Source organism: Mirounga angustirostris, unplaced genomic scaffold (assembly GCF_029215605.1).
Source record: "Mirounga angustirostris isolate CCGP_5_RB_7025 unplaced genomic scaffold, mMirAng1.0.hap1 SCAF_10, whole genome shotgun sequence".
Classification (NCBI taxonomy): Eukaryota; Metazoa; Chordata; class Mammalia; order Carnivora; family Phocidae; genus Mirounga; species Mirounga angustirostris.
Genome location: NW_026991718.1, coordinates 116,657,229 through 116,685,168, shown reverse-complemented (window position 1 = coordinate 116,685,168; position 27,940 = coordinate 116,657,229). Strand labels below are relative to the sequence as shown.

General features: G+C 50.0%; 1 protein-coding gene across 6 annotated transcripts; it reads right to left on the bottom strand.

Annotated features, from left to right (window-relative positions):
* Positions 1–27,940, bottom strand: MANBAL (mannosidase beta like). Of its 6 annotated transcripts, XM_064573151.1 has the most exons (5): positions 27,797–27,933; positions 22,003–22,099; positions 19,760–19,898; positions 18,289–18,497; positions 1–5,312 (listed from the first exon to the last, which is right to left on the bottom strand). In XM_064573151.1, the coding sequence occupies exons 4-5, from the start codon at positions 18,436–18,438 to the stop codon at positions 5,205–5,207; spliced, it is 258 nt and encodes an 85-aa protein (XP_064429221.1). In that variant the 5' UTR covers positions 18,439–18,497; positions 19,760–19,898; positions 22,003–22,099; positions 27,797–27,933; the 3' UTR covers positions 1–5,204. The 6 variants fall into 6 exon arrangements, with proteins under 6 accessions (XP_064429221.1, XP_045741699.1, XP_045741698.1 ...); XM_045885743.2 differs by lacking the exon at positions 19,760–19,898 and having other exon boundaries at positions 18,292–18,497; positions 27,797–27,940; XM_045885742.2 differs by lacking the exon at positions 19,760–19,898 and having other exon boundaries at positions 18,289–18,494.

Sequence of the window (27,940 nt, the reverse complement as noted above, 5' to 3'; positions counted from 1 at the left end):
TTTTTAAGTAATCTCTACATCCAGTGTGGAGCTCGAACTCACAACCCCGAGATCAAGAGTTGTATGCTCCACTGACTGAGCTAGCCAGGTTCCCCCAGTATGTCTAATTTTTTTTAAGGTTTTTTTGGGGTTTTTTTTGAGAGAGAGCATGCCCGCGCCGTGCGTGCATGAGTAGGGACAGGGGCAGAGGGAGATGCAGACTCCCCACTGAGCAGGCAGCCCGATGTGGGGCTCAATGCCAGGACCCTGAGATCATGACCTGAGTCGAAGACAGACGTTTAACCGACTGAGCCACCCAGGTGCCCGGCATGCCTAATTTTTACAATTGCCCTACAAGGTTATTGTATGAGCTCCATTTGGTGGACTCTGAAAATCAGAGATGTAAATTCCTTTGATAACACCACACAGCTACATCTCCACACGCATGCGCACAATGGGATAGCATTTAGCCCTAAAGAGGATGAATGCTACACTTTGCTACAACATGGAAGAACCTCAGAAACTCATACTAAGAGAAAGAAACCAGACATACAAAGGTCACAAACTGTGTGGTTCCATTTGTTTAATTTTTTTTTTTTTTTTAAGATTATTTGACAGAGACACGGGAGAGAGGGAACACAAGCAGGGGGAGTGGGAGAGGGAGAAGCAGGCTTCCCATGGAGCAGGGAGCCCGATGTGGGGCTCGATCCCAGGACCCTGGGATCATGACCTGAGCTGAAGGCAGACGCTTAACGACTGAGTCACCCAGGCGCCCCTGTGTGGTTCCGTTTGTATGAAATATCCAGAATGGGTACCTCACACCTACAGAGAGCCGACTGGTGGTTGCCAGGGGCTGGCGGAAAGGTGAATGGGGAGAAACTGTTAAACGGGTATGAGGTTTTCTTTTGGGGTGACAAAAATGATTTGGAACTAGATGGAGGTGGGCGTTGCACATCATAAACTTATTCTTTTTCATTAATTTTTTTTTAAGATTTTATTTATTCATTTATTTGAGAGAGAGCATGTGCGCACAAGCTTGAGCTGGGGAGGGGCAGAGGGAGATGGACTGGAGCCTGACACTGGGCTCAATCTCAGGACCCAGAGATCATGCATGACCTGAGCTGAAACCAAGAGTCAGATGCTTAACCGACTGAGCCACCCAGGTGCCATGGTAAATGTAATCAATGCCACTGAGTTGTACATTTTAAAATGGCTAATTTTATGTTATGTGAATTTTACCTCAGTAAGATTAAAACAGCAACAACTCTTCACCCTAGAGTCTCTTCCTCATTGATGAGCATAATTTTGCCATTAGTGATTTAGTCCTTTGGATAGTGAAGCCTCCAGCACCTGGGCCCAATCTTTTCTCCCCCAGAGAAACCCCCATGAGAATTCCAGGGCAGAAAGGGAGGAAACAGCATCATGGCTCAGAGGGCAGGCACTGGAGTCAGGCTGCCTGAGTACAATCCCAGGCACCTCCATACCCTCATCTGTAAAATGGGGATGATAATGTTACCAACCTCATGGGGTTGCTCTGAGGATAGGACAAATTCATTCATGTAAACTATCTGGGCAGGTGTCATGTTTATTCACTAAGTTGTATTGTCAGGGCAGGCCACCTTCCCCTACTATACTACACACCCAATAAATAAATATTTATTGAGTACCTACTATGCGCCCAGCACTCTTCTAGGCCCTGGGGATTCAACTAGGAGCAAGGAAAACAATAAAGTTCCTTTCTTCTTGGTGCTCACATTCCAATTGGGGTATAAGACAATAGACGAAGTGTAATACCTAGTATGTTAGCTGGTAATATGTAAGCTAAGGAGAGAAAAATAAGTGATGAGGGACAGGAAGTTTGGGGGAGATTTGAAACTGGTTGGCTGGAGAAGGCTTCCCTCTGTGATGACCCGAGGGAAGTGAGGTGTATCCATTTCCTACAGCCGTTCTAACAAACCTCGTGGCTTACACAACACAAACGTCATTCTTTACAGTTCTTGAGGTCAGGAGTCCAAAATGGGGCTCACAGGGCTGAAATCTAGGTGTTAGCAGAGCTGTGTTCCTTCTGGGGGCTCCAGGGGAGAATCTATCCTCTTGCCTTTTCTGGCTTCTAGAGGCCCCACCTTCCTTGGTTTGTGATCCCACATTATTCTACCTTCTTCTGTCATCACATAGCCTTCTCTTTGACTTTCCTCCCTCCCTCTTCTCCTTATAAGGCTGTTTGTGATGACATAGGGCCCACCTCAACCATCCAGAATAATCTTCCCATCTCAAGATCCTTAATCACATCTACAAAGTCACTTTGCCGTGAAAGGTAACAGGGTTACAGGTTCTGGGGATTAGGATATGGACATCTTTGGGCAGCCCATTATTGCCTACCATATGAGACATGGTACCTAGAAGAAGTGGGAATAGCAAGTTCAAAGGCCCTGAGGCAGGGCTCTTCTGGCATGCCTGAGGAAGCTGGAGACCAGTGAGGATGCAGTGGAGTGGGCAAGGGCAGCATGACCTCTCACAAGGGCAGAAAGGTGAAAGAGGTGGAGTGGTTCTTGCAGGCCCTTGTGGGTCCCAGTGGGGACTCTGACTTTTCCATGAGTGAAGTGGGAGAATGTGAGGGACATGATCCTACAGGTTTTACCAGGACCCCTTGGGCAGCTATGTGGACAAAGGACTACCCATGAAGAGGCTGCAGCAGCATCCATGTGAGAGGCTGGGGGCTGGGCTGAGGCAACAGAGGGAAGTGGATTTTGAAGGTCGAGTCAAGGAATCACTTAAGGGTCAGAAGTGGAAAAGCGCTGCAAAAGGGGAATCAGGGATGAGTCCAAGGTTTTTGGCGGGAGCAACTGAAAGAATCAAGATGCTCTTTAAGATGGGGACCACCACAAAAAGCTGACTTGGGACTGCTGATGAGAAATCAGGAATTTGCTGACATGTGTGTTGGGAACCCAGACAGAGAGAGGAGCAGGAAGTCGGATATGGGAGTCTAGAATTCAGGACGGGGGTCTGGAGGGATTTGTTTGGGACACTTCAGCAGGTTATGTAGGTGGAATTTAAAGCCAAGAGCCTGGATGACATAAATCTCTGAGGGATGTGTGCAGAGATGAGAGGACGGAGGACGGAGACCTGGGGCCCCTCTGGTGAGGAGGAGCCAGTGATGCGGAGGAAAAGCACGTGAAGGTGGGGTCCTGGCAGTCAAGAGAGCCAAAGGCTGCAAACTTTGCCCACAGTAAGCATGGCATGAGAGGTTGGTGGAGCAGAGGATGACCCTCTTGCTTCTGAGGGCTGTTCTCTGGCAAACAGCCTCCAAGGGAGACAATTTAAGGGAGTTGGACCTACTGAGGCAGCCTTGTTCCTGGGAGCCAGAGGTTGTCTCCCCTGCAGGAGGCTGGAGTACGTCCGCTCCAGAGGTTGCCCCCCCGCCACTCTCCCAGCATGATTTCCCTCTGGTCTCACCTCCAGCCAGGCCTTAAGACTCCGTTCAGTCACCTCCCCTCTGCCAGGTGGCTGTGCTGACCACCTAGATGGAGCTGGGTATCCCTCTGCTCAGCTCCCACAGGATCTGCTGCTCCCCTGTTGGACAACTCCCCACCCCAAGTCTCCTTCCATGTCTGAGTCTCCCACTGGGCTAGGCAAGCTTCCTCCTTTCTGCATCCTGGGCGCCTAGCAGGTGCGAGGCATCTAATGGGCTCTCAGTAAACATCTGGCCACGCCTGGTCCTGCTCCACCGAAGCTCCAGCCCCTAGACGTCCCAGACCTTAGTGGGGCCCCTTACACACTGCGCCTACAGACACTCCCTGAGTATTTGTTAAATACCAAGGAAAGGGCCATGGACTTGGACCCAAGCCCGACTTCTGGCACTTTCAAGTACTTTGGACTTCAGTCTCCCATCTCTAAAATGGAAGTGATACACCTCCTCACTGGTTGTGATGACATTTGGGAAAGTGTCTGGCAAACTGGAAAGCAGCCCGGCAAATCAGAGTTACCAGAGCTCGAGGCTTTTCCTTGGCAGCTGATGCAGGGCATGTGACTGGACCTGCGTGACCCACCCCACGCCACGTGAGGCCTTCTAGTTGGTTTTTGTCAAGCTGCTTGGAGGACAAGCAGCATCTTCCTCTGGCAATGGGAACTGGGGAATGAGTGGGACGCAGCCCCTGTGGAAACTCTCACACACGCATGGACGTTCACGAGTGTCTCCAATGACTAAGGGCCACATGAAGCAGTTGGCTGGACCCTTCCTGAAACCTGTCCCGGAATGGCTCAGCCTGCAGCGCTGCTCTGACCATCCTCAGCCCTACTCTCCCACTTCTCTGGGGCTGAGCCCCTTCCCCACACCCAAGGCAGGGCCCCAGACTCCCCTTCTCCCTCAGCAGCAGGTAGTGCACAGAAGGTTCAGCATGTGAGGCAGTTTATTGACGTTTACTTGCCCAGATGAACTTTTCCTCGCTGTTCTGGGGCTAAAGGAACTGGTGGGGAGAGGGGAGGTGTACGGATGGAAGCCAAAAGGCTGAATGTGTCATGGTGGGCTGAAAAGTGGTTGGTCTGAGACGGACAAGCCCCCCATTTCAGAGGCTAAGAAAGTCTGGGCCCAAGAACATGCAGTCATACAGCCAAATCCCTTCCATCTGCCAGAGGAGAACCAGGCATGACCCTGGCCGGCTCTCCCACAGACTCTCCCACCAGCATCGGGCCTGGCCGTTGTGCCTGAGGGACCACCTACAGCACAGTGGCCATGGCGTCTTGACCTAAACACACAGGGCAGGCCTGGCCTGGCTCCATCCGTACAGCAGGGACAAAGGTGGCTGATGAGCAGGTCTGCGGTGCTCGCGGAACGGGAGGGGCGGTGCTCGTCAGCCTGAGATCACGACTCTAAAATGTAGTGTGAATCCACAAGTGGGGGCCTGAAGGCTGGACACAATGATGAAGTATGGAAATGTCACTCTGAGCTGACCCAACTTCTGAACAAACAGACTTCTTACCCAGCCTCTGCATACAGGGTGTTTTAGTCCCTTTGGCTCTGCACGGTCACAGGAGCAGAAGGAAGAGGAAGTGGTGGGCTGCCCAGCTGGGGCCTGGGGACTGTCATGATTGTCCAGATCTCTGTGGTCAGAGAGCGGCCCAGCCACTTCAGCCCTGACCCTGGGACGACTGAGGGAACAGGACGTTGAGTCCCAGGAGGGCTGCCCCGGAAGGCTGCTGTCCCGGCCGCCTAGCTCTGCAGGCCTCTTCTACCGCTTCTTCTTGGACTCCTTCTTGGGCCTCTTGCTGGCGGAAAGAGCAACAGCCTTGGGTTTCCTCGTCACCTCCGCGCTTCTGGGCTCAGAGGGCTCTGCCTCCTGCATGGCAATAGAAAGGAGAGTCCTGTTTAGACGAGTCCAGCCTGACACCAGCAAAAACGAGATCGTTATCTGAAGGGGGCTTTGCAAACTAAAGCACAGGGAACCACTACTGCTGGGACCCGGGAGCCTCAGGTGGGCGGGGCTGCCGGGGGGGTGGGGGAAGGCCAGTTCTCAGTGAAGAAAGAAAGAGGCCCCAAGGGACCCAAGGGAGGCGGCAACCTTTGGCGGGGGTGGGGGGGGTGGGGGGGGAGTGGATGGATGGATGAATGGATGGATGGATGGATGGATTTAGGCCCCTCCACATGCCAGCCAAGTGACCGGTGGGCAACTCACTTCCCCCTCCTGCGTCTTGGTTTACCCACCTGTGAAATGGAAACAGTGATGCGCGCTGGGGCAAGTGTGGCATGGAAAGTGCCCAGCGGCTGTGGCCGCACCGTGGCGGGCTGCTCGCCCTGCGCAGGTACCGGGCAGAGCGCAGGCAAGGAGCCGGCTGTGGGGCAGACCCACCATGGCTTGCTCCCCCTCCGGCCCTGCTGTCCTCCTTCTCCCATTCAACCCACAGCATGCCAGGGCTGGGAGTGGTGGAGAGCGCTGGCCCGCAGCTGGGCAACCACTGCCCTGTGTTCTGTGGGGCCCGGCGGAGGCGCCCCGTGGGGGAGGGCAGAGGGCAGCCTTGAGGCAGAACTCCAGACTCTCCCTACAAGCTGGGCAGCCCTGGTTTTTCTATGTGTCCTATTCCCTGTAAGATTTGGTTTATGCAAAGGCTCTGCTGTTTTAAAAACAGGTTTAAAACCACAGACCCAGGCTCACATCAGAGAAGAATCTGGAGGGGACTCAGTCTGGTCAAGTGTTCCCTGACCCCAGGGAGTAAGTCCCACCATGCCTTGGTCAGGCAGGATGTTAGTGAGGCATGTCCGGCCTGGAGAACACTGACTACGGTCCCCGGGCCTCCTCCAGCCCTCAGGTGGACTTCACTTGGCCTGAAGTGTTTATTTTTAAAAATCTGAGCTAACTGGTAGATTTCCCATTCAATCGAGACTCCCAGCTTTTCTTGAAAACGTGAAACGCCTGGCAACAGCAGCCCTTTTATTCAGGTGCCCACACTCCCACGGCCTCAGCACTAGGGTCAGGAAATGTGTCTCGGTACCTGTGTTCTTTTATTAAACGTGGGAAAATAAAAAGCAGACGAAGAATACTAAGAAGGAGCATACTTCCGGAAGAGAAAAATACTTCCTCGGTTGAACTGGCCAACTCCCAGCTTCCCGCTTGCTTTGCTCTCTCTCCTTCCCTGGCCCTGCACCTCAAGCCCTCGGGCTGACAGGAGGTGTGACCGTGGCTGGGGAGGGGCAGTCCACACCTATGTGGGGCCTACTCCAGACGTCTGTCAGCTCCCTCTTATCAGCCATCCTTCCCTCCACCGCCCCCCCCTCCGCCAGCCCGCCTGCTGAGACCTCAGGAAAGGCCCAGCCCAGTCCCAGGTACCCACGTGTGAGCTTCCCAAGATAACAAGGGGGCTGGCCCCTCCCCTAGGCCGGTCTCCATGGCAGCACTGGACTCCCCCAGCCTGTCAACTTGGGCCGACACTTTAATGTAACTTAGCCAAAAAAAAAAAAAAAAAGAAAAAGAAAGTTAGCCCATTAGAAAGACAAACAAACAAAACAGAACCTCAGAGGAGCCAGCGTGTCAAGCGCACAGGCTGAGCCCCGCCCCCACCCCGGGGCACAGCGGGCGGCGGCGGGGGGGGGGGGGGGGGGGGGGGGCAGGGAACGGCTACTGTTTAAGGAAAACCCCACAGGGCACAGTCTCTGGAGACCTTGGGAGCTGGAAACTGTCCCCAGTCGGTGACTATGAGGCCGGTGCAAACCGCTCGGTCCCTGAGTGCCCGAGACAAACAGGCACTGACGAGATGAATGGTTTCCGCACAGGGAACACGCCAAGCCTGCCAGGATCTCCGGAGCTCCCGACCCTCTAAACTCAAAGCTGGGTGCCCCCTCTGGTTTCAGTGGGGCCCAGGTCAGAATCCACAGGGACGGTGACACCCGCCGGCCAGCCCCAGAGCCTCCCTCATCCCACAGACCCCCTCTCTTAGGGGCCTCATCCACTCTGGTGCCTCCCCGACCTCTCTCCTGAGCAGACGTTTTCCTGACCCAGCTATCTGTGTGATGGTTGGGACTGGCGCCCCCCCGGGGGACGTCCAACTGCACTGTCCCAGACCCAGCACAGCCCCTTCTCCAGCAGGCCAGGTCCTCCTCCCCGCCTGAAGGCAGAGCCACCACAGCCCCAGTGACCCCACCCGTCTCTCCTCCTAACGGGCCAATCAGTCACCCGTCCTGGGGATTCAACCCCCTCTAACTCTTCACTTGGTCACTCTCTCCAGCACCGAAGTCCCTACACCAGTTCCTCCACTGCTAACTGACCTCCCTGCACTACGCCACGCCTCGTGCAGACCCCCCACCTTAAACCTTTCCATCTCCCACAGCCTCATGCCCCACATTCAGGAAGGCATCGAAGGAGGCCACATCTCCAGCTTCTTCTGGGCTCTTCTCCAGACCCCACGCTGGTCAGCTGCCAGGGCTTCTGCTGGTCACCCCTAACAAGAGGAGCACCCTTCCTGGCCGTGCGGCAAACCCCTCCCTGTGGTCTGGCCCAGCTAAGAATGCACTCCTACTCACTGTCTAGCCTTCCTCTTCTGCTCCTCTACCTCCAGCAAGGCACATCCCTTCCTCCACCCCTACCCCCTGGTACTGAGGAACCACATGGTGCCACATCACACGTTACCACAGGTACACGTTCTCCTGTTGGTTTCCCCTACTAGCTTGTGAACTCCTTGAGACAGCTTCAATTGTGAATGAATGAATGAATGAACGAATATGGAAGATCAGGCAAGATCTCCCATAACCATGGAAACTTCACTCTTATCATCATGAAAATAGAACACTTAAGGGCGCCTGGCTGGCACAGTTGGTGGATCATGTATTCTGATCTTGGGGTCATGAGTTCGAGCCCCATGGTGGGTGTACAGATGACTTAAATAAATATTTACAGTATATACATAACACTTAGGACCAGGTCTCCCCTTTCCCATGGGCACAGAGGACACAAGCAGGTGTCAAACCCAATACACATTCCCTAAAGTCAGGCTAGGCATAACCACCAGTAAGGAGCCACGACGGCTGCACTTACAGTGTGCCGGGCCCTGGGCTATGCGGTGTGGACACATCTTATTTTAGCCTCGCAGAGTGCCACGCTGAGTCCCACCGGAAAGACAAAAGAAGAAACACTCGGAGAGATTATGTGACTTGCCTAAGGTGTCCACAGTCGGTGAGCAGCCGCGCCAGGACGGGAACGGCGGCTCTTACAGTCTGTCCCAGGTGTCCTGGGGACCTCAGGGCTGCAGACCGAGAACCCGAGTTCACTGCGAAACCCACCCTCTAGCAGCACCTGGAACCACAGGCTGCACGGGTGACGGGGGAACGACAAGAAGGGTCCGTTCCAGATTCTGCCGATGGGTCATTCGGACCGCTTGTTTGTAACTGCAGTTCCGGCGGGAGTCAGGGCAGCGGGCTGGTGCTCCCCGTGCCGGGCTTTGTTTTTCACAGCTGAAGGCAGCTCTCCGTGGGTGCGTGTTCATATTACAGTCATCGAGTCCTCTGAGCGTGCTGTCTCCTCCTCACTGCAGACCTCCTCCTCCCTTCCCCACCTCAGTTTCTGGCATCGTCACTCGCTCAGTTACCCAAGCTCGAAACCTCCAAGTCATTTTTGAGTTCTCGCCATTCCCTCGTGCCCCCACATCCCATGTGCCCCAGGTCCTGCGCATTCTCCTCTCCAAGGGGCTCTCGACTCCGCCCGGCCCCTCTGGACACCCACTGCTGCACCAGGCCAGACGCCATGGCCCCCTGCCTGCCCCCTCGCTGGGTCAGCCTCCCCCACGTTCTCCTCGCCGCCCGCCCCACTGCTTTCGGTCTATTCTAGAACAATAGTCCGGACCATGTCTGTCTGCTGCTTTAAATGTGTTTCTGGTCCCCCCTTTGTAGGAGACAAATTTCTAAGAGCTTCCCTGTGGCCTCTAGGGCCACTCCACTCCGGCGCTGGCCCTGCCTCCCGGCTTGCCCCCCACCCCGCCCCATGCAGCCCACTGCCCTGCCAGGCTACTGGTCCCCCAGTACTACCCACACGCTCTGTTCCCTTTCCTGTTCTGCCGAGGTTCCCAGCCCTCCCACCTATCTGCGTGTGCCCAGGGGATGCAGTTCTGTGCCAGATGCCACGGGGTAATGAAGAGAAGACACGCTTAGCGATGTGCACCAAACATCCACTCACCGAGCCTGCATCACCCTAACGAGCCAGCCACTGTGAGCCCAATTTAGAAGCAAGGAAACTGAGTCTCAGTGACGGGTCCAATGGGGCACAGCCGAGCTTCCAAGCTACAGGGAAGCAAAAGCAGCTCTCATGCACATGATTCAGATGCTGGGGTCCTAGCCACGAAGAGCTATAGCTCCAAATTCTTAGCCAGCAAGAACGACTCCGAACGAATGGCTGACTTTTAATTTCTCCTCAAATGCGCGCTGCGGGGACAAGCTAGGCAGACTCCAAGCACAACAGCCCCACCTTCGAATCTGGGAACTCCGAGCCTCCTCTGAAGCAAGTTTTAAGTTTCCTCGGCAATCACGCCGTCGGGAGTAAAAGAAAACCTCCCCCGCCAGGTGGCTGCTGGCTCTGCGGAGGCACCAGTCCTCGGTGGACACAGGCCTCATCAATAATGAAGCAGTTCCACAGCTGCTTACGAGGCCAGAAAATTGCTGCTATTCATCAGATTCAAATAATCGAATCTGTGCCACAATGCAGCGAGTCCCTTCACGCAGGGAAAGCACTCAGAATTTTATGATTTCCACTATACAGTTCAGTGTGGATTCAGTCCGATAAATCAGAATAAAGTATCATTCCACACAGACCGAAAACCATTCTTTCCTCTCAAGCGGTCCAGGGAAAGAAAACCACTGTGCTACATGCGTGCATCCTCACGTACCCGCTGCTCTCACTTGATCCCCAGGAACTCTGGGCTGGGAATGCATGCCGTCCCTCTACAGCTCAGGACACAGGCTTAGGGACATGAAGGGTGGGCCACACTCAGACCAGGTGTGCCCAATACGGATGCTCCCGCTCGTCCTACTGCGCACTCTTGGCCCGGGCCCTGAGCAGGGTGGGGGCTGAGAAGACCTTGCAGGGGTAGAGCCAGCAGTGCCCTTGAGAGGTGGCTAGGACTAACTGGAACAGGGAGTTGGGGAGGCCGCCCATGGGGGCTCAGCGAGGCGAACGAAGACACAGTGTCCAGGATGCGCCTGGCAGGCCAGGAGAACAGTGATTACAGAGAACAGCCTGGGAGCTTATTCCAGACAATTCAGCACGACTGCAGGCCCTTCCCACTGGCTGGTCTGTGGCTCTTTGTGTGTCCAGCTGTCCCTCCCATGAGACGGTACACATCTCAAAACCATGTTTATGCCGTCACCCTGCCCACCACACAGCAATCTCTCCAGAAGGGCTCGTTAAGTAAAAAACACCCTGTCGCCCAATTCAGCTGCAAACTGCTCCCAAGCTTAAAAAAATACAGGGCAGAAACTGCAAAGTTAGTTCTCCGAGCCTGTCTCCTAAGGTGTTGAGAATTGGTATAATATACACTTGCCCGAGTTACTTACTTACTCTGGCAGCCTCAGACAGAATTTTGCAACAGGGTCCTGAACTTCTAGGCCACTGCCGGGAAGGCTCCATCCTTTTCAGGGTTCCCAAACTGCAGAGCTTTCTAGCTGACAGTGAAGCCTACGTGGGCATCACACTGAAAGCCACCATTCTTGCTGTCAATTCTGGTGAGTTCTCCACTGGACCACAATGCTGCACGTCAGTTGTCTCTGTCTGCCCAACCCCCCTTTCCATGGGGGCTCTGCCCTTTCTCGATCCATGTGGTTCTAGGGGGGACTCTCAGTCCCTGTGGCCACAGGCATGGCCAATTAAATGTGGCCTGGCCAGAAATGGTACCCACTGTCCCTGCCCACCTATGAGGCAAGGTGCAAGCAAGTGGCCAAGCCAGAGCCAAGGACAGACTTTGCATGAGACCTGGAAAGTGAGCCCAGGCAGAGAGATGGCTTCTCGCTTGTAAATCATGAGTGGTAAGGCAGCAGATGGGGGCGGCTGCGGCCATCTCCCGGCCACGTGGCGAGGGCCTACAAATGGGGCCCATACTCGCAGGAAAGCCAGGAGACAGAGACAGAGCCCTGAAGACCTTTGGAGCCTCTGAGCCCAGCTGCACCTTGAAATTCCCAGTTCTAAGAACCAACGCAGTTTCTTTCCAGAGAAACTGCTGGAGGTGAGTTTCTCGGAACTTTCAACAGAAAGAGTCCCCATTACTGCAAGAAGAGACTGTGGCGGCCCACACAGAGACAGCAGAGTGCAAGCAAAGGTACCGGCCTAGGGGCTGGCAGCAGCCGCGGAGATGTGACATATACATGTGAAGAGATGGGGACAGTTAGCACCCGAGCTCTAGGACAGTCTGTGAGTCACTGCCAGATGAACCACTACTATCTGCTTCGTGAGTCGCCGAACTAAAAGTCAACACCCATTTGCTTAGCGTTAACTGGATCAACGTTCTGTGTAGAAACATCCAAAAGAGGCTGGGAGTCAGCTCCAGCGAGCTTTTGGGAGACGGGGAGAGGGGCTCCCTACCTGTATTTCCTCATTACCCACTCCTTAAACTCCTGGAATTTGGCTCCCACCTCATTAAAGCACCACACCCCACTCTCAGAACAGCTATAGCCTATCTTCCCAGAAAATATGCCTGAGCATAAAAACCACATTTTGTTCACAGTTTCGGGGAGCTTGCAGACTTCTGGAGCCTATCCAGGGACCCCCTAGGGATCCAGGAACTCTATGGAAGCCAAACTCTGGAGGGGAGCAGTCTTTCCTCGGTTGCTCTGTAGCTCTTGTTGCCCCATCTCTGGGGGGACCGTGATGGACAGGTGCTCTCCTCGAACGACGGCGGTTTTCTGGGAGACCGCAGGCCCCTCTGCCCACTGCTCTGCCCTGTCTTCTGCGAGAGCCACCGGAATGGAGACCCCAGCTCTGTCTGCATAGCACTCCCGCTCCTTTGGGACGTGGCCTGCCCCTCCCGCCACACGGGCCCTAGCTGTCCCAAGCTGGGTCAGCTACAGTTCCTTCCCTGGGGATTCTGGAATTGGACCAAGCAAGACGGCAGCCTCCAGACGCTGCAGCTGAAAGACATAAACTCCAGAAGCTGTCAGTGGCCATGTTTCATCTCACCACAGGGACAGCGAGCAGAGGAAGCAGGGCCCTGGTGACAGAAGTGAAAGACAGGAGACAGACAGGGAGGGGAGACCGAGGGGATGCAGATGGTGAATGACAGGGTCCTGGTTCCCCCCCCTTCCAGAGGCCCAGCTGCAACCCTGCTCTGGGATGGCACCTGCGCCTTTTCAGTATATCCACACTGCACAGAAACTGCTTCAAGCAGGTCGGGGGAGCCCCAAGGTCAGGCCTTTCCTGAATCTTAATTTCCCTTAAAAAGCTCAGCAACTCACTCTTGAAACTCTAGGGTTTCGAGTAGTAATGCCATGTGGATAAAATACCCCCCAGGTCTCTATCCCCAGCTTCTCACTGGCTCTTTCTTTCCCACTTGGATGTCTTGCTAGGATTTCAAACTTAACATGTAGAACTGAACACCTCCTACCCTCCCAAAATTGGTCTGTACCTCAGGGAACGAGTCTAAGACTAGACCAGTGGCTGCATAACAGAATCACCTGGGCACTTCGAGTAAATACCGATGTGGGCTACAGTGAACAACAGAATCAGAATCCCTGTGGGTGCAGCCCAGGCCTTTGAAAACCACCCCCAGGCAGGTGCAGACAGATGGAGAATGGTGGACCAGCCCAAGGACTCCCCAGGCCCTTGCTCACAGCAGACATCAATGATCACTCACTTTACCTGGAGCCTAGAAGCAGGCCCAGAATCCATCCATGATGGCCACCCCACAATCCATCAGACTTGACATGAGAGATGACATGTATGTGCCCTCTTGGACTAGAGAGAAATGGTGTAGGATCTACTCTCTTATTTTAGAATCCAGCCTATGAGAAAATGCTTGGAGTAAGTGCGGCCCAGGCCTCAATCAGGCTCACACAAATGTTTGTTTTCTCAGGTCTTGGTTTAATGAGGTGTTGACGAGAACACGTTCTCATTTGGCTTAAGACTGGAAGGACTTTAGTTTTGATTTTGCAAACTGGCTCTTGCGCCCACTATGAAAAGAAGGGGGTGGGGTGGGAAGCATTTGTATGTGTTCCTTTTTTCTTCCCTGATTACCCCCAAAAGAGCTTTCAAATAATCTGCTAAGTATTGAAGTACTGAAGTCATAAACTAGTTGCAAAAAATCGGCTTACTGGAACAACAGGAAAGACATTCTTTTGCTTTTCAAAGGCTTTCCCATCATCTAGAGCCAAAAATATTATCTTCTGACCCAAAAAGCCACTAATAAACCTTGTTTCTATAGGCCAAGCAAGAGGGATGATTTTGCCCTAAGCAAAACGGCAAAGAGAGCAAGACTGTTCTCTGGGTCCTCCCACCCCCAATTCTACCCTCTCCCACCTCCTGGCACCCTCCACTTCCAGTGGCACCTTCCACTTCCCTCCTGCCCTCGGGCTTCCCCAGGGTCCCCACCAGCTATCCCCACAGGCACCCTTCCTCCCTAAGAGCTCCCTGGCCCCAAGTAAAATCCCCTTCTTTTCTCCATCCCCATCCAAATTCCAAATCCCAGCTAGCTGCAGGCTCAACCTCTGAGCACAGTCTCAGCACTCACCCTCCCTTTGTGAGACGGTTTGTGCACAGAGTACTGTGCTCCCTTCCATCTATTTAGGAGTGTGAGGGGCAAGAGAAGGCTGCCTTCTGGGGGCACACTGAGGAAAGCCTGCAGTAGAACCCCTCCATAATTGGGGGCCATTTGTTGGCCTGATGCACCAATAAAGTTTAATTACCGGTACTATATTTTTTGTTACTGATCCACTGAAAAACTTAAAAAAAAAAAAAAGGCTAGGGGCACCTGGGTGGCTCAGTCGTTAAGCGTCTGCCTTCGGCTCAGGTCATGATCCCAGGGTCCTGGGATCGAGTCCCGCATCGGGCTTCCTGCTCAGCAGGGAGCCTCCTTCTCCTTCTCCCCTGCTCGTGCTCTTTCTCTCCCACAAAAATAAATAAAATCTTAAAAAAAAAAAAGAACCTCAAAGAGATGAGTAAAAGGCACCCCCTTTTCCTTGTTTGCTAAACTGACCCAGGCCTCTGGGACCAGCTAGAAGGGTTAAGAACACTAGAGGAGGTGAGGAGCAGCTCTCCAAAAGGCCACATACCTCTGACTATACATCTCTGCCTATAAAATAAAAACATTCATCACCTCCCTCCCTCCCTCCCTGACTCCTAGCAGGCTTCATCAGTGGCCAATGGCAGTAAAAATGTTTGTTATTTATAATACCCAATAGCATGCCATGTCTGCGAGGACAGAGCCCCAGAGCACAGGGATTACGTTTTTAGAGTGTGATACAATTGTGGGTGGAAAAACTCCAATCGTGACCTCCTTCTCAAAACACCAGAATAAGAAACGGAGATGGACAGGACCCTCAGAGGCCATGAGTCCGTCCATGTTCACCAAGGCTTCCCATGCCCTCAGTGGCTGTGCCTTCCCCCCGCCCTGACCCCTAAATGCTGGAGCTCCTCGGGGCTGCAGCCCAGGTCCTCTGCTTATCTCAGCCCATGTTCTCGCCCCGAAGACCTAGTCCCAATTGCCTGGCTTCAATTACATCTCAGCTCCCTCATGTTGATCAGCATTCAGCCCAGACCCTCGTCCTGCTAGAGACCTGTGGATCCAACTGCTTACTTGGCAGAACCACCTGCATATCTCAAAGGCACCTGTTAAAAACTGAACTCAGCACACTTCTTCCCCAGCCCCACCCCAAGCTGGTCCTTCGGCAGGGCTCTCCACTGCATCAGTAAATGGCCATGATCCTCCCAGCTACATGAGCAGGATTTCTGGGACACAGTCATCTCCAAGGAAAATGGATCTCCAGAATATACTATATGTTGTTAAGTGAAAAAAGAAACAATGTGAAACTGTATTTAATAGTGTGCCATCTTTTATGTATCAAAGGGGAGAATATTTATATATATACATATGTATGTGTATCCACACCACACACATATGCATTTGCTTATGTTTTTTTTTTTAATTTTTAAAAAAATTTATTTATTTGACACAGAGAGAGAGAGAGCACAATCAGGGAGAGCAGCAGAGAGGGACAGGGAGAGGCAAAGCGGGGCTCGATCCCAGGACCGTGGGATCATACCTGAGCTGAAGGCAGACGCTTAACCAACGAGCCACGCAGGTGCCCCTGCTTACGTTTTCAAAAAGAAACAAAAGAAGAATAAATCAAAATAATAAAAATTATTACCTGTGGAGGAAGGAAGGGAATAGACTGGAGAATATTGAGGTTAAAGGAGACTTTCTTTCTTTTTTTTTTTTTTATTATTTTTAAAGATTTTTATTTATTTATTTGAGAGAGAGAATGAGAGACAGAGAGCACGAGAGGGAAGAGGGTCAGAGGGAGAAGCAGACCCCACGCTGAGCAGGGAGCCCGACATGGGACTCGATCCCGGGACTCCAGGATCAGGACCTGAGCCGAAGGCAGTCGCTTAACCGACTGAGCCACCCAGGCGCCCCTAAAGGAGACTTTCAATTGTATCTTGTATCATTTTGACTTTGGGAGAAATATTGTACATAAACATTTAATGTAATTTTTTAATTAAATTAAAATGGAAAAAAAATCCCTAAAATTTCAAAACAAGTTGAAACAAATTAGCCTAACTGTATATCACAACGGGAGTATAACTATATGAAGAGAAGAATTACTAAACCCAGTACTCTGACCATACATCCCTACTGGGATATATTCTAAAGCCAGAAAGAACCACAAAGAAATCTTATATTTCATTCTGAGTCTTAATGTTAGTAGTAAAAAACAATGTAGTTATTTTTAAATTATAATAAATATATTGTAAGTGTGTGCAAGAGTCAACATAAAAAAAAAACTGCTATCTTTAGAAAGCCTGGCTGGCACCTGGGAAATTGGATTTTGGGTGGTTCCCACAATTCCCAGAACTGATAAGAGTGACTCACTGTACCTAAACCAAACAATATGGTTTATGCCGAATACCTATGTTCCTTCCGGAAGTCTGGAATTCTGGTCCTTAAGCAGAGGGTGTTTATGTAACCCGTCTCCAAGAGAAGTCCTAGGCAATGAGTCTTAAATGAACTTCCCCGGTAACAATATTTCACACAATGTGATGAGGCTCCCCTTGAAACCATCTGAGCATAAAAAAAACTAAAAACTTATCAAATATATACAAATGTATGTTCAAGGGGTGCCTGGGTGGCGCAGTCAGTTAAGCATCGCACTCTTGGTTTCAGCTCAGGTCATGATCTCAGGGTGGTGAGATCGAGCCCTGTGTCACGCTCTGTGTTCACGGTGGATTCTGCTTAAGACTCTCTCTCCCTCTGCCCCTCCCTCCCATCTCTCTCAAATAAATAAATCTTAAAAAATATATATATATAGGGGCGCCTGGGTGGCTCAGTCGTTAAGCGTCTGCCTTCGGCTCAGGTCATGATCCCAGGGTCCTGGGATTGAGTCCCACATCGGGCTCCCTGCTCGGCAAGAAGCCTGCTTCTCCCTCTCCCATTCCCCCTGCTTGTGTTCCTGCTCTCGCTATCTCTCTCTCTGTCAAATAAATAAATAAAATCTTTTAAAAATATATATTATAAATAAAAATACAAATATAATGTTCAAAATGATGTGAAAATCAAAGCTTCATTGGCCGAGATTGGAGGTTGCTAGAGTCCAAACTCACTGCTCTGAAAATTAATAAAGGGAAAGAACCAAGCATTCATCCAGCCTTTACTATGAACAGCATTTCAGAATAACCATACAGGTAATGAGGAAAAGGTCTTCTTCATCGAAGAATTCCAGCTAATAAATGCACAAGGAAATAATGGAGCTCAGCAATGGATTCTGAAAACACTTAGGTGAAAGACTGGTGGGGATTTTTCAATAGAAGGATCAGCTACCACCACCTGAACCCACTGATCAATCGGAATCTCTAAATGTGTGACAAGCAGACACCACATGCTCATTGATGACATGTAACAGGAAGTCCACAGCACCAGCTAGGAGGTGTTCTCACCAAATAACCTGATCTGAGTTCACTCAAGCATCTAGATTGAACTTCCTATTCATAGGAAATACAGGAAACAGAGAAACAGGTTAAATGACGCCGCACAGAGGCAATCAGCTAAATCCTGGAGGTGGATACTGTAGATGACAATGACCTGCTTTCTCCAACAAATCAGTGTCATGAGAAAAGGGAGGGTGGGGGAGAGAGGGAGTACGCTACAGAATAAAAAGACCTACAGAATAAAGTCAATACAACAAAAAGCCAATCTGATCCTGTCAGTGTCTTACATAAAACCCTCCGGGCCCCACCCACTCCTCTGGTTGCGCCTCTCATCATGTCCCTCTGTGCTCTGGCCACAGTCATCGTCATTCAGTGACTTAAACTAGACTAGAGTCCTTGCAAATGCAATTCCCCTGCCCCAGGGAAGACCAGGTCCTCCCCCTGGATATGCACCCTCACAGTGCTCTGGGCTTCTCATGGAAACATCCCTAAGTTTCATGTCTGCCCCCCTCTCAAGGACTACTGACAGGTAGTAGGCAGTAAATAAAAATCTGCTTGACACGTGTGAACAAATAAAGTACTGGTCACGTGGTTCAAAGCCACTAGGCGGGAATCTGGCATAGTCCTAACTGATCTTCTCTGCCATGGTATCTGTTTTTAGTACCTAGAACCCAGTCTGAGGAGCAGAGGCTCGCAGGGAAGGACTCACCACCTCGTGGGACTTGGGAACAGGTACGATGATAGCCAGCACACAGATGAGCTGGAAGATGGCCCCCAGGAAGAGTCCGTACCGTAGCAGGTTCTCCAGGAAAGTAGGCTCAGGCACCTCGGGAGGTGAGAAGTCCAGGTCAGAGGCCATGGCCTCGGCCACCTGCTGCCTGTGGTCTCCTCTGATTCACCACTCTCCAGAGCCAACTTCTAAACACAAAGGTTAAGCGTCATGTTTCTACAACTGACTTTTATCCACTTGCACAAACACATATATACTTGCGAGAATATATAAAGTGATCGTGGTGAGGTATTAGCAGTACTTGAACCTAAGTGGAAGATATATGGACAGTCATTGAACTATTCTTTCAACTTTTTTGAATATTTGTTATTTTTTCCAAATACAAAGCTAGGGAAAATAGGTAAAGGCAAAGACTTCGACAAAAATCTCTAATCAACATACATTTGAAGGCCTGATACGTTTCAGGTTTTGTTCATTTATTCATCCAGTTATTCATTCAACAAATGCCTGCTGAACACCAAGCACTGTAGAGAGAGCAAAAGAGACAAATCCCTGCTCTCTTGGGGCCTACATCTCGGGGCAGAGGCCGACAACACAGCCAGACGTGCTGTACCAGCTGGTGACAACTGTTTTGAACAAAACTTACGAAGGGCACTGTTTTATTTTGTACAGGGTGACAGACAGGAGGGGCTCGCTGAAGAGAGGGGAATTGAGTGGCAGAGATATGAAGTGTGAGAGTGAGCCATTGGAACATCTGAGAGAGGCATATCCAGGCAGAGAGAAAAGCAAGCGTAGAGGCCCTGGGGCAGGGAAATGAGGCCAAAATGGCCAGAGAAGAGTGCTCAAGAAGGAGGGATGACCAGGGAGAAGTGCAGGTTGACCCCACTAGGACCCTGACATTTCTGGATTGACTGAAGCCACTGAGGATTTTGAGCAGAGAAGTGACATTACCTGACTTACATTCTGATTGGTGGGGAGAGGGGCTGCAGGGTAGACAAAGGGAGGCCGGTGAGGAGGCCACTGCCAGTAACCCAAATAAGAGATGCTAGGGAATCCAAATAAGAGATGCTGGGGGCAGTGGTAGCCAGTGGTGGCAGGTCCAGCTTCAGCCAGCCTGTCCTTTCACCAGGGCCCCCACTCCTAATACCCTGGTCAAGCTGAAAGGACTGCCTGCAGTTCTCCAAGAGCATGGGCTCTCTCAAAATCCTGGGCCTCTGCCCAGGCTGCACACTCTGCCAAGAATGCCCTTTTCCATTCTGACCACTTGGTGAAGCCCCCACTCTACCTCCGAGGCTGAGCTCAAGTGTCACCTCCCCAGCATGCCTTCCTCATTGCTGTCTCCTACCCTGGTATGACTGAACCGCTTCCCCTCTACCACAGCACCCACAAGGGGCTTCCTTCTGCCCACCGCAACAAGAAAGGGGCAAACTGACTTTGGAACCAGGCCCACCTGACTTCAAAGCCCTCTGTGTTTTCAGAGATCTGTGCCACAATGCAATTTCCTGCTAAATCTGAGCTGTCCAATATGGTGGCCATGAGCCACATGCGGTTCTCGAGAGTTGAAATACAGCTGGTCCAAACTGAGGTGGCTGTTAAGTCAAATACACACTCAAGTTAGGACACAGCAGGAACATAAACACGTAAAGTATCTCATTAATGATGTTTTTATATCGATTACATGTTGAAATGATATGCTGGATTAAATTGTGTTATTAATTTCACCTGATCTTAAAAAAGAACAAAACTGGAGGATTTACTTTTTTTTTTTTTTTTAAAGATTTTATTTATTTATTTGAGACAGAGAGAATGAGAGAGACAGAGAGCACATGAGAGGGGGGGTAGGGTCAGAGGGAGAAGCAGACTCCCTGCCGAGCAGGGAGCCCGATGCGGGACTCGATCCTGGGACTCCAGGATCATGACCCGAGCCGAAGGCAGTCGCTTAACCAACTGAGCCACCCAGGTGCCCAGGATTTACTTTCTGATTTCAAAATTTACTAGAAAGCTACAGTAAGCAAAACAGTGTGGTACTGGGATAAGGATACAGACGAGTGGAATAGAGAGCTCAGAAATAAATCCTCACATAGGTAGTCAACTGATTTTCAAACAAGGGTGCCAGCATCATTCAATGGGGAAGAACAGTCTTTTCAACATACGGTGCTGGGAAAACCTGCAGATCTACATGCAAAATAATGAGGCTGGAACCTAACACCACATGCAAAAATGAACTCAAAAATGAGTCAAAGCTCTAAACTGAAGACCAAACTATAAAACTCCTAGAAGAAAACATAGGAGAAAATCTTCATGAAATTGGATTTGGCAATGATTTCTTAGATGTGACACCAAAAGCAAAAGCAACCAAATAAAAAATAAATTGGACATCAGGACGAATTTAAAAACTGGTACATCAAAAGACACTATCAAGAGAATAAAAATAGGGTGCCTGGGTGGTTCAGTCGGTTAAGCGACTGCCTTCGGCTCAGGTCATGATCCCAGGGTCCTGGGATCGAGCCCCGCATCGGGCTCCCTGCTCCGCGGGAAGCCTGCTTCTCCCTCTCCCACTCCCCCTGCTTGTGTTCCCTCTCTCACTGTGTCTCTGTCAAATAAATAAATAAAATCTTTAAAAAAAAAGAGAATAAAAATACAAAAGTTAAACACAAAATTACCATATGATCCAGCAAGTGCACTCCTAGGATATACCCCAAATAACTAAAAGCAGAGGCTCAGACAGATACCGGTATACCAGTGTTCACAGGTGCATTCACAGCAGCCAAAAGATGGCAACAACCAAGAGCCCATCAACAGATGAACGGATCAACAAAATGTGGTACATACGTTCAAAGGAATACTATTCAGCTATCAAAAGGAGTGAAATTCTGACACCTGCTACAACATGGACGAACCTTGAAGACATGATGCTAAGTGAAATAAGCCAGACACAAAAGGGCAAATGTTGTATGCTCCCACTTGCAAGACGCACCTATACTAGGCAAATTCACAGAGCCAGAAACTTGATATAGGTTAGCAGGGGCTGCGGGAGGGGACTGGGGACTTAGTGTTTAATGGGGGAGTTTCAGTTTGGGATGCTGAGAGACTTCTAGAAATAGACAGTAATGGTGGTTAGACACCACTGTGAATGCCACTGAACTATACACTTAAAACATGGTTAAAATGAAAGAAAAAAAAATGGTTAAAATGGTAAATTTTATGTTATGTATATTTTACAATTTAAAAAATTTACCTTTTTCTTTTGACTTTTTAAATGTGGCTACTAGAGAATGTAAAATTACACACTTTATTTTTATTTATTTATTTTTTATTCTTATGTTAATCCCCATACATTACATCATTAGTTTTAGGTGTAGTGTTCCATGATTCATTGTTTGTGCATAACACCCAGTGCTCCATGCAGAATGTGCCCTCCTCAATACCCATTACCAGGCTAACCCATCCTCCCACCCTCTTTTTACTTTTTAAATGTGGCTACTAGAGAATGTAAAATTACACACTTGGCCTGCATCGTATTCCTACAGCATAGCCTTGGGCCAAAGAGAAGGTTCGAAGCCTTTCCTCCATGGCAGCACTGCAGTTTCATTGCTTTGCACCATTGTCAGAAGAGGGACTAAAGGGTAGCAAAACCACCTTCTCAGTAAACAGAGTGGGACTTATGCAAAGGTGTACTGTGTCCCTTCTGACCTGGACACTTGGGAAGGTCACACGCCCGTGCTGGCAGGCTGTCCACTTTCACGTAGCTTCTGCTTTCTCTGGGAGCCACCTTCAAAGCCTGGGGCCCCTTTTGGGGAAAAAAAAAAAAAAACAACTCAGAGCTGGCAGATCTTCATCCTCCCAGGAAGGATTTGACTTCTGGAAAGAACCCAACATCCTCTGAATCCAAGTGTGGTGAATCAGGTGGGGCCACGAGCTCAGGAATACCATTTTTGGTCAAATACAAGGTATGACGATGCTCAGACACAGGCAGATTGTTTGGGGTGGCTCATGAACTGGCCCCAAAGTGAATTCCAGGGCGGCCACGGGAACAGCTTCTCTGGAGGAAACGTGCCGCCCTGCCAGGGCACCAGCATGTGAACACCAAGGTGGAAGCAAGCGTTCTCGGTTCTTCACAGTGGCAGCTCACAATGTATACATTTTTATTTAATTCTTTTTAAGATTTTATTTATTTGAGAGAGAGCATGAGCAGGGGAAGGAGCAGAGGGAGAGGGACAGGCAGACTCTGCACTGAGTGCGGAGCCCAACGCGGGGCTAGATCCCACGGCCCCAAGATCACTACCTGAGCTAAAATCAAGAGTAACCGACTGAGCCACGCTGGCGCCCCTAAGTCTACATTTTTAAAAATGCCCTTGGTCCCAAGCTTTATGCTTAAGACTGTAACAAGCCTACTGAACTTACCAATACTTAGATTAACTAGTGTTACCAATAGCAACACTGTTATGAATACTTGGAATACAATAAAAAGACGGGGCCTGAGGGTGGGGGCAAAAAGCCTGATTCTATCAGCAATTAGCTACACTTTGGGCCTATCTCTTGACCTCCTGGAGACTTGATGTTCTCATGAACCAAACAACAATAATATTTATTCGAAGCTATAATGCATTTAGGCTTTTTTTTTTTTAATGGCCATAAGGCCATATATAACAAGAGCCATAAAAGTGATTATATCCTTTGACCAAATAACTCACTTCCTAGAATTTACAGTAAGGAAACAATTCAAAACAAGAAAAAAGGCTTCAGGTACAAAAAAGTTCACGGTGGTGCTATTCATGATACTGAAAAACAGGAAGCAACTAAAGTATCCAACAATAAAGAAGCAGTTAACCCAATTATGGCACATCATGGCATATTCCCCCTTCCCTAAAATGGCAAATATAAACAATGCATATCAGGTCAGTGGAAAGTCTTCGCAAAGTAACGTTCGCTGAAAAGAGACAACAATTATATGAACACTGTGACTGCAACCATGTATAAACTTGATGTCATTGGCCAAAGAGCCAAACAGGCTAGGAAGACGTGAATCGTCACCGTAATCATCACCGTTCAAGCGAGGACTTCCGTATTAGACAGCACGGGTGTAACAGGAGAGTGGTTGTGCAAAGGTTCTGGAAAATGCCCTACAGATTGTATATGCTTTACAACTCTTATCTAGTTTTCTCTGCACCCCTGCGCTTGACTTCCCAGCCTTCCTGCCAGTGTTTCTGGGTCTTCCATTCCTGAGTACAGAAGTCACATGAGTCCTACTCATCCTCCAGATCTCAAGTAGGAGGCAGTTGCCCTCAGACTCCCTGTGCGAGGCTGTGCCTCCCCACCCCCCACCGTGGCTGCAGCAGCAGCAGCAAGGAATGTATCATTTGCCAGATGTGCACCACACTTCACAGTGAGCATCTCATTCACTTCGCAACTACCTGGGGAGGCAGGTATTACCAATGAGGAGGAAGAAACTGAGGCCTGGAGAGGTTACGTGGCCTGCCCAGGGACTACGTGGCTGATGAGAGGAAAAGACAGGCTTCAAACCGGCTGGCTCCTCCACAGCCTGAGCTCTTTCCCACTAGGTCAATGGTTTTCAAAGTGCAGGCTGTGACCCATCAGTGAGCCATGGAAACCACTTAGGGGGCTGCAAGCAGCAGTTTTTCCTTTTAACTTCATTAGCCAACACTTGATTTAATTAAATAAATGACAATAGAAAATATTACATTAGTGGGGCACCTGGATGGCTCAGTCGGTTAAGCATCTGACTTCTGATTTCAGTTCAGGTCATGAGCTCAGGGAAGTGAGATGGAGCCCCGCATCGGGCTCCGAGCTCTGAGCGCAGAGCCTGCTTAAGGATTCTCTCTCCCCCTCTCTCTGCCCCTGCCCTCCCCCCCACCCACTTGCTCACAAGCTCACTCTCTCTCTTAAAAAAGAGAGGGAGGGAGGGAAGGAGGGAGGAAAAATAACACATTAGTAAGGGTCAGTATTGTATCCTGAAGCTTTTTTTCAGTTACATCCATTTACATCCAACTATGTGTGTTCTGGGCCAAAATTCAAAACGAATTTCTTATTATTTTGAGAAATAAGGAGTCTGGAGTCTAATGTTTTTTACTTGCTCCGCTATAAGGCCCTGGACAGCAGGGGCCCTGGGCCCACCCTGAGTCTGTTCCAGGGCCTGACTCAGACATGTGGTGAATGATGAAGCCTATGCCTGTTTCCCACCCGGAAAGCAAGAGCAGATGCCTCAACCAACTGGCTCATTTAACAATGAGGGGTAGGAGTGGAGAAGCACGGGGCTTGCTTAGGCTTCCCAGTGAGTCAGGGCAGAGCTGACTCTCCTGCGGTGTCTCTAGCCCTGCGGTGGGCCTGACTCGCTTTAAGAGCAGGAGCAGAGGTTTTTATATGTTGGGGAAATCTCATACCCCTACCAGAATTTAGTAAAAACCACTTACTCATCTATTACCAAACATGACAAATAATTTCATAAGGTTACTAAAACCCCTGAGGCTCATCCCTGAATGCCAGACACTAGTGGTCTGAGACATTCATTCATGGGACACATATTGAGCACCTACTGTGTGTCAAGTATTATTCTAACTCCCACCATTGGAGTTTTCATTCAAATGGAGGCACTCACACACATACAAATGGAATATAATGTCAGAGCTGAGTATTATGAGAAAATATAAAGAGGGAGTATGATTTTATATGAGGTGGTGAGAGGAGGGCCTCTCTGAGAAGGTGACATTTCAGCAGAGGCAAAACGAAAGCACAGGAACATCATTTAAATATAGGCTGGAGTACCCCAGAAACGTCGGGGATAAGGTCCTGAGGCAGGAATGAGCTTTATGATCAAGGAGAACAGGAGAGTGAGCAAGCTGTGTAGGGCCAGTAGGCCATTATAAGGCCTTTGGCTTCTCCCCTAAGTAAAAGGGGAGCCACTTGAAGGTACTTAGCAAAGATGGCAGGGTCTGACTCATTTTAAAATGGTCCCTCTGGGGTGCCTGGGTGGCTCAGTCGTTAAGCATCTGCCTTCCGCTCAGGTCATGGTCCCAGGGTCCTGGGATCGAGTCCCGCATCAGGCTCCCTGCTCTGCGGGCCTGCTTCTCCCTCTGCCTGCCACTCCCCTTGCTTGTGCTCCCGCTTTCTCTCAAATAAATGAATAAAATCTTTAAAAAGTAAAAAAATAGTCCCTCTGGCTGCCACTGTGTTGAGAACAGACTGCCGGGGGACAGGAGTGGGAACGCTGATACCAGTCGGGAGGCTGCTGTGAAACAGGCCAAAAGCCATGCCTCCACTGCCGCAGTGGGGGTGATAAGCTCCGGGGTTACGGATATAGTTTGCAGAAGAGCCAATGGCATTGCTGACGTAAAATCTGAAAGAAGTAAGTTAAAAATAATCCCTGAAGGTGAAACTACTCTGTATGATACTGGAATGGTGAAAAACAAGACATTAAGGATTTGTTAAAACCCACAGAACTTCCCAGCACAAAGAGCAAACTTTAATGCATGCAAATGTTTAAAAAAAATCATTTAAGAGGTCAGGATATCCCAGAATGGAACACAGAATGTGACATTCTGAATCTGAATGTATTACAAATGTATTAAACAACTTTACAGCAAGGGCAGGGGGAATCAGGTGCAGACCTCAGTAACTTTGGAAATGAGTGGAGTCTGTAGGACTTAAGGTAAAAGGAACTGCATGTGTACAGTATTCTCTAGTTGACAGTTACTTCCCACAGGCGGCAGACGTCAACAATTCTGAAACCACTATATATGTATCCTGAAATTGAACAGCTGAGTACATTGATGGTAGATGGTGGGAGCTAGATTAGTCACAGAAGGAGTGGAAGGTTACAGATAAGCCAGAGGAGACTAGAAAGATCCATGTGGAACTGATGAGAGTTGCAGATACGAACTCAGATTTAGCTTAATATAGATACACGTAGCTACACAAAGAAATATTTACAGATGTGTGTGTATATATACACATTAGTATACACACATCTGTCTCTTACACTGAGGGTCTAGAAACATGGGCATCCCCGTAGCAATGATCACACCTATCAACCAAGTCTTGGCATTTAGTACATTCTCCAATAAAAGGAAGCAAGTCTCCATGGAGAAATGTTTAATTCTAGGACTGAGGCATGAAATATACAGGATGAGCCTGGAACAGAAAGTGTTAAAACACACACACACTCTCTCTCTCTCTCTCTCTCTCTCTCTCTCTCTCTCGCTGGTGCATGTCAAAGGGATAGAGGAGTGCCCAATGGCCAAAGCTGGAGCACTCTGAGCAATAAAACATAGAATTACTGGATTAAAACCCAAAGTATGAAAATAAATATCTGAGCCCATACTGATATAAATAATTGAATAGGTAAATAAATAAATGGGCGAGAGTTAACAAATTTCCCATGGAGAATTCCACATAATTTATGCAGATACTCAACCTTTAAATGTGAAGCATGATTCCACACTCTTAAGTGTGGGCTGTATGTAATGACTTTATTCCAAGACTACAATATGGAAAAGGGGAGGAAGGGAAGTAATTTTACAGTGGAAAAGCTGGACTATTTCAAGCTAGTGATCCAAGTTAACATCAAGGGACAACTTATATTGACAGTATGTGCCCTTGATGTGATGTGATGAGAATGGCACTTTACCTCTGTGGTTTTCCTCCCCAAAACCCCTAACTCCCATCTAATCATGCGAAAAAAACATCAGACAAATCTCAATTGAGGATCATTTTACAAAATATTGTACCAGTAATACTCAAAACTGTCAAGTTGATCTAACAAGTCTGGGAAACTAGCAGACCCAAGAGGAACCTAAGGAGACATGACGACTAAAGGTAATACAGTATCCTGGACAGGATCCTGGAACAGAAAAAGGACACTGGGAGAAACTGAGCCAAATGCGAATAAAGCGTGGACTTTGGCTAGTATTATCAATATTGGTTCATTACGACAAACACGCCCTGTGCACTTAACTAAGCGCTTTGCATACACCATCTCATTTAATCCTTAGATCAAGCCTATGTGCCCATTTTACAGAGGAGGAAACTGAGAACCAGGGAGGTAACCAGAGAAGGCCCACCTACGATTACACAGTACTATGGGGCCCACTCAGGAGTCGAACTCCGGCCGGAATGACCCCGGAGCCCGGGCTCCTCCTAACGCTCCGCCGGTGGGAGGAAAGGCCAGATCCCGCCAGCGAGCGCAGGGTGCAGGCCCGGGCTCCGAGCGAACACACTGGACGGCACCGGGCGAGGCCCTCCACCTCCCAGGGACTCGAATTCCCCTCTGCAAGTAACTTCCTGACGAGCGCCCCGGGAAGTTATTCTCGTCCCGCGCAGGGCGTCCCGGGGCCGGCCGCGCAGCGCCGCCCGGAGCACCCGGGCCGCGGCGCCCGAGCCCAACCCCTCTCCGTTCCCACCGCCCGGGCCACTCCGCCCCGCCCCGCCCCGCCCCGAAGCCCGAGCCCGGCCGCCCCGCCGCCGCACTCACCTCCCGCGCCGCCCGGCCGCTCCCCCGGAAGTGGTTCCGCGTGGCGGATCCCGGAAGTGACGCCCTCAGCGACCAGCGGGCTCCGCCCCGCGCACGCTGCTAGGGTTCCGGCCTTTGTCCCAACTTTGTGGGTTTGAGGCGGAG

Coding starts and splice junctions, on each gene's coding strand:
- MANBAL (XM_064573151.1), bottom strand. CDS start 18,438: ATGGCCTCTGACCTGGACTTCTCACCTCCCGAGGTGCCTGAGCCTACT. Junction 5,313..18,288: donor TTCCCAAGTCCCACGAGGTG/GTGAGTCCTTCC, acceptor ATTGCCATGCAG/GAGGCAGAGCCCTCTGAGCC.